Source organism: Aegilops tauschii, chromosome 5, assembly GCF_002575655.3.
Source record: "Aegilops tauschii subsp. strangulata cultivar AL8/78 chromosome 5, Aet v6.0, whole genome shotgun sequence".
In the NCBI taxonomy this organism is placed as follows: Eukaryota; Viridiplantae; Streptophyta; class Magnoliopsida; order Poales; family Poaceae; genus Aegilops; species Aegilops tauschii.
The window spans coordinates 490,786,270-490,792,676 of NC_053039.3; the positions used below are offsets into that span (position 1 = coordinate 490,786,270).

General features: G+C 42.7%; 1 protein-coding gene across 1 annotated transcript; it reads left to right on the forward strand.

Moving 5' to 3' along the window:
• The first annotated feature begins 234 nt into the window (after positions 1-234).
• On the forward strand, positions 235-5,823 carry LOC109753322 (uncharacterized). The gene is made up of 6 exons (XM_020312225.4): positions 235-740; positions 2,954-3,056; positions 3,154-3,325; positions 4,094-4,156; positions 4,235-4,398; positions 5,513-5,823. Exons 1-6 carry the CDS (start codon positions 355-357, stop codon positions 5,633-5,635), a joined length of 1,011 nt encoding a protein of 336 aa, XP_020167814.1. The 5' UTR covers positions 235-354; the 3' UTR covers positions 5,636-5,823.
• Positions 5,824-6,407: the final 584 nt, after the last annotated feature.

Genomic DNA, 6,407 nt, shown 5'->3' on the forward strand with positions numbered 1-6,407 from the left:
GTCTGTAAAAGGCAAATTGTAAATCCAGCAGACACCATAAAATCCCTCTCTACCCCAGCAGTCAATCCTGACGTCCACTCGAGCACTAACGGTCGTGACACCATCACATCATCACAACGGCAAAAGGGGTAAAGGGGGAAAACCTCGGGGAAAAAACGTGACGCGGTGTATCTGGGCCAGACGCCCCCAGGAGGAAAGGAAAACCCACATTTTCAGCCCAAACAAAAACCGAAGCCACGCGAGGCAGCGAGCCCTTCCACCCCACCCCACCCCACCGGTGCCTGCCCGTGCGCACGGCCACGCTCCCCAGAGCCAGAGGCAGAGGCGAGAGAACCAACCCGAGGCCAGGCGGCGATGGTGTTGGACTCGGAGCTGGTGGAGCGGCTGCGGGAGGTGCTGCGGGAGTCGGACCTCACCACCACCACCACCGGCGCCCTGCGCCGCCGCCTCGAGGAGGACTTCGGCGTCGACCTCTCCGACAAGAAGACCTTCGTCCGGGAGCAGGTCGACCTCCTGCTCTCCGAGTTCGCCGACAAGGCCGAACCGGAGGATGCGCCCGCGGAGGAGGAGGATCCGGGGGAGGTGACGCCGGAGGCCGGGGAGGGGGGAGAGGAGAAGGGCGAGGGGGAGGAGGAGGGGGGCGAGCAGCAGGAGGGGGAGGGGGAGGAAGAGGAGGAGGAAGAGGAGGAGGAGGAGGAGGAAGACGAGGAGAGTGGCGGCGGCCGGAAGAAGAAGCGGCGGTGAGGCGCTTCTGCTCTCTGTCCATCTCTGCCGCATTTGCTGCTCCGTTTAGGGTTCATTGCGCGCTTCGTTTTCTTCGATCTGTTAGGATATGCGTCGGCACTGTGCATCCGCGTGTGATATCTTTGCCCGAACAGCAGTAAGGATTCAGGCGCTTCTCTCAACGTTGGTGGAGGGTTCTGGGGTTGCATATTCCTTGCCGTGTTTAGGCTGTTACTGCTACTGTAAAGCTGTTATTATCTCGCCAGGGGATAACCACGTCTGGTTTATCCCTGCCATTGAAATCTTGGACCAAATAGTCGGCAAAGGTTTTGCTTGCGTTTGCTATTGCTTTTCAATTTGCCTTGACATGATTCGTTTGTTCTGTTTTTATTTAAGCTTAATTTGCTCAAGTGTCTGTTCATGATATCGTGGCCGGGTTTGTTCTGTTTCCTGATTGACTTGCTCTTCTTTATATGGTTCATGTTTACGAGGTTCTTTTTGTGTTTGTTACTGTTGTAATTTGTGTTTCAGGCAGCTTAGTTCCTCTAATTGATGTGCGCAGGAAACACTTTGTGGCTGCATTTGTTGTATATTAGGCGTCTGCGGTTGCGCTTATATTTGCTATCCGCTAATGTGTCCACAAGTCTTGTAGACATTGTAATGCATTTTGGTGATTGTAATGCAATTGCATTTTTCACCTTTCATGCATTTTGATGTTTCATGCACTAGACATTGTAATGCTTACGGATGCACTAGACATTCTAAAATTTTAACTGCTTGGATAATATCTCCACAATCAGTAGAGATGCTGCAGTTACTTTACGCCTCAGCATTGTGCTCACCGACCAACTCAGGGACATTCGAATGGGTTGGTGATTTTGTGACTGCATTTTGTGCTGTGCTTGCGGGTGTGTGTTGGTGCATATACCACCAGTGTAGAGTGTACCACAAAAACATGTGGAAAGGCAATATCCATGTATACTCAATAGTATACCTCTTACTGCAAAGCAATTACCTGACAATTGGTGTTTCTGCTATCATGTGGCTATTTGTCCAATATTTGCTATCCCGTTGATCAATGGTAAATTCGGTGGTGGATAAGCCACTTGTATTTTGAAGGTAGGGCCACTGTGGCTGTACATTTGGGGCTCTGATGTACCTTTTGCTTCCTGATTGTTGGTCTCTTTGTACTACTACCTCTGTAACTAAATATAGGACGTTTGCAGTTTAATTTGAACTGCAAAAACGTCTTATATTTAGTTACAGAGGGAGTAGTTAGGTATTATTATTGCTCAAGTTGGGAATTTCCTTTTCTTATTACAGTTGTCTGAATGTATTTCAAAACTTGGAAATGAACTATTGAAGATGTTCACTTATGGACCAGTCAACCTGGTTCAGTTAAACACATGGTCTTACTACAAAAAATTGAAGTTTACACTCAGGTTCAGTAGTTCCACAGTCACAATCTGTGGTGGACCAGTGGTTATTCAGATTAGAATGAAAAATACTGTGCAACTCAAGACACTAATGGAATACCTCTGCTTATATAGGTGGAAAAATGATAGCTGAAATCAGCTGGTACTATTATTCCGTGACATTTTGGTATAGTTCCCACACTAGTAGGTTTATCATAGTGGAGCTGTTCTCAGGCCTTTTTCCTGAAAGTTTGCTGATGAGCAGCACATGCTATTGTCTTTTTATTGTTCTTACTCCCTCTGTTCCTAAATATTAAGTCTTTTTAGAGATTCTAATATGGACTACATACGGAGCAAAATGAGTGAATCTACACTCTAAAATACATCTACATTCATCCGTATTCAAATCTCTAAAAAAGACTTATATTTAGGAACGGAGGGACTACATATTACCTCCGTCCCACAATTCTTGTCTTAGATTTGTCTAGATACGGATGTATCTAACACTAAAACGTGACTAGATACATCCGCATCTAGACAATTGTAAGACAAGAATTTGGGGATGGAGCGAGTAGTAATTAGTTACTACGGAACTGTATGTCTACATGACTCATAGGTTGAGAACCAAACTGATTATTGGCATAGAATATATGTATGTTTTAGGATGTGTGGTATTTTTTTAGGCATATTTGAGTTACCGCGTAGGTTCGTTAGCTCTGTTGGACATTTGCACAACTTCTCATATTGACAATAGTTAACTCTTTCTAAATGGCCATACCATACCCAGTAATTTTTCTAACCTATCATTTGCATAGGTTGGGTGACGGCAAGAAAAAGGCTGGTGGTTTTACAAAATTATGCAGCATTTCCCCAGCACTTCAAGAGTTTGTCGGTGCCTCTGAGTGTGCCAGGACAGAGGTACCACACCTCCTGATTTTTGTCACTTCTATACCTCATATCAGATGAATGGTTTGTCAAAAATCTTCCTTGCCTTATTTCATGGTGTGCTTTCCAGGTTGTCAAGAAGCTTTGGGCATATATTCGAGAAAATAATTTGCAAGACCCAAGCAATAGGAGGAAGATTCTGTGTGATGAGAATCTGAAGAAGATTTTTAACGTCAATTCAATTGATATGTTCCAAATGAATAAAGCTTTGACCAAGCACATTTGGCCATTGGATTCTGATGGTCTCTCTCTCTATCCTCTCTCTCTCTCTCTCTCTCTCTCTCGCATACACACGCGCGTGCGCATCTCGGGGATATGAGGCATGAGTATATAATTATCAAAGAAGGGATACACAACTTCCAGTATATTTTCCATTGCTTGGTATAATACTCATGCTTTGCCTGCTAAAAAAATGCATGCTGACTCGATATTAAAAAACATGCTATTTGCTAATAGGTATAAATTTAACTCCTTTGATGCTCTTTTGATGTTCTCTTATGTGTTGTTACTATTGTACTAACAATAATGCCTTTATCAATGCTGACTGCACTAGAACATGATATTGTGCATCAGAGCTGTAGAAAAATTGTTGCCCTGCTAGCATGGAGCTCAGGTAATAAAGTTGCTCGCTGCGATGGATGAAAGAAAATGAACAAAGAAAAACTGTCGTTTATTTTGGTACAAGTATCATCTGGTTTGTAAGAATGTATGTGTTGATAGTCATATATACTCATTCCTCATATCTCTAATTTTGTTTTATTTTGGCATGTAGTACTGTATATTTATTTGGACTTGTTATGGGACTTAAATGTTGGCTGATTTATTAATTAGCTTGTGCTTATTACTTAGGTTAGGACCTTCGCCTTTTAACATGTATGTACAAGAGTAAGAGGTGGAGCTGGTTCCATGCATCATATTAGACTCCTTCATCGATTGATGTGGATATATATATTAAGTATCACTGTCGACCTAACCTATCTCTAAGGTAATTATTCTCTGTGATTTATTAGGTCCTGTCTCACCAAAGAAATCGACACCCAAAGCGAAGCCTCAAAAGAGAGACAGAAGTGAAGGTTAGAAAATATTTGATTAGCTTCCTGCTGCACGAGTTTCTGTTCTCGCAAGTTTATTGATGAAATGTCATTTTCCAGCAAACAAGCAAAAAGGAGGATCCTCTGGGTCTACTTCTGGTCTTCTTGCGCCCCTTGTACTTTCGGATGATTTGGCAAAATTTATCGGCACCGGTGAGAGTATGTTGTCACGATCTGATGTTGTGAAGAGAATGTGGGTTTATATAAAAGAGAATAACTTGCAGGTAAATGCTATTTTCCTCGATATTGCATTACTGTTCATGATAATATCAATTTGAAATGCCCAGTGGTTTAGTTATTGGTTGATACAACAGTACATGTAAGAATTTTTGCGGTTGTGCGGTAAGGCTTATTTCCACGTTTGAATGTGCATACGATCTAGCACCGACTCACCACACATTAGATAGCCATCGTGTCTTGTGTTTTTTATGCCATCTTGTCTTGTGGTTTTATCTGGACCGACTGCTGTTCAGGTCATCTGGCCTGTAACTTTTGGATACATCACGGCAAACGATGGTAGCATATGAGCTGGAGGAATCATGTTACTCAACTACTAAGTTGTACACAAGCTTATGATGCCTCATTACCCTTAGTCCCGACCAAGTATCATATGGATCACTTACGAGGACCACACTACCATGTGTCCATAACTCCATGTAGATTCCAAGTATTCTTATTCCCATGGCAATGCTTACAGTCTATCTTACAGATTTCCAAGTGTACCTGATATCCTGAGATTTGTGGTAGTATATGGTTAAATACAAATCTGCAATTCTATACTGCAGCCTTGGGCCTAAAATGTGGTAATATCACATCTTAGTACTATACAATGTAAAATTCAGATCACTGGGATGTACTACAGGCCTAGTCTACAGAAATGTTGCCGTTTATAGTCAATCTGCTGTGAGCTTTTGCTTGTCTTTTTCAAACAGCCATCGAAAATCTCAAGTACACTGTAATACTTGGGCACTATTTTGGTGTTACTTAGGACTAACTCTGCACTTTTGTAGGCAAATCATTATTGTGGTATGGCATCTCGTACATCTTTTTAATCAGCTCTCTGAATGAATCACAAAGTCCTATAATACAAACTTCAGTAGCTAAAATATTTTGATAAAATGGAGGCACGGATCGAGATAGACCATCTAAAACTGCAATATTCAATTCTTTAAATTGTTTTGTCAGAACTGTCTTTGGGTTTGGAGATGTTTTTTTAGGCTTGGCTTACAATTGATCATCTGGAATAGTGAAAAAGAGATGATCTGATTTGAAACTATGATTGTTGTAGCAAATCTGTAACATAAAACTTACTTTTCGTGTCCTTGTTGGTGTTTTAAGGATCCTTCTGACCGGAGGAAAATAATCTGCGACGAGAAGCTGAAGGATCTATTCCAAGTTGAATCATTCACTGGATTCACTGTGTCGAAGCTGCTGAACCCCCATTTTACAAAGGCAAAGTAGGGAGGCTGCACCACCCCGGGCCCCTCGGCGGCACCCATGAGGACGGGTGGTTTTGCTTTTCTTGTTTTGCAGTAATCTGTAACCGTGGAACATGTAGGAGTCATCATCAGAGAAATGTGGAACCTTAACTTGTGTGAATTCCGGTTGGACTTTCCCCCCATTATCAATGGTAGGGTCTTCGGTGTCTACACTGTTTTGCGCCTGCGCTTTCGCTCTTTCCAAGGAAAATGTGGCAACACGACCTTGCGTTCATTCATGCTGAAGCCATCCATGGTCCTCCGAATTATGTATGCTTGGGGATGACGATAAGATCGGTTGTCTCCTCGGGTGACTTTTGGCGACAAAAAGATGGCAGGGGTCACGAGAGTTGGTTGCTTCCACTTTGGTACCGGATCTCTTGCCTTTGCGGCTCCAGATATGGGATAAGTCAGCTGCAGCGATGCGCCAGTTTTTTTTTGGTTGTACTGTTCTCGTACTGTGCGAGATCTGCAGTAGCCGGCAAGTAGATAAAATTCATGGTTCTCGTAGACAAAATTTGGAGTAGGACAGTGAGATCCCCTGATCCTATCGATATTCTTAATAACTTGAAAGGGCCAAAAGTTTTTTTAAAGGTTGGGGATCAAATAGATATGGCCGTTGGAGGAAAAAGAAAGAAGATCTTAGAGAGGAGCTGGCTGTGCTAGAAAAAAATCTGAACTATGCTGGCTTCAAGTCTCATGAAAGATGGTTGTTGAAAGGGGAATTAAATACAGATTACTTCCATAATAAAATA

Coding starts and splice junctions, on each gene's coding strand:
- LOC109753322 (XM_020312225.4), top strand. CDS start 355: ATGGTGTTGGACTCGGAGCTGGTGGAGCGGCTGCGGGAGGTGCTGCGG. Junction 741..2,953: donor GGCCGGAAGAAGAAGCGGCG/GTGAGGCGCTTC, acceptor TCATTTGCATAG/GTTGGGTGACGGCAAGAAAA. Junction 4,157..4,234: donor AAAGAGAGACAGAAGTGAAG/GTTAGAAAATAT, acceptor GTCATTTTCCAG/CAAACAAGCAAAAAGGAGGA.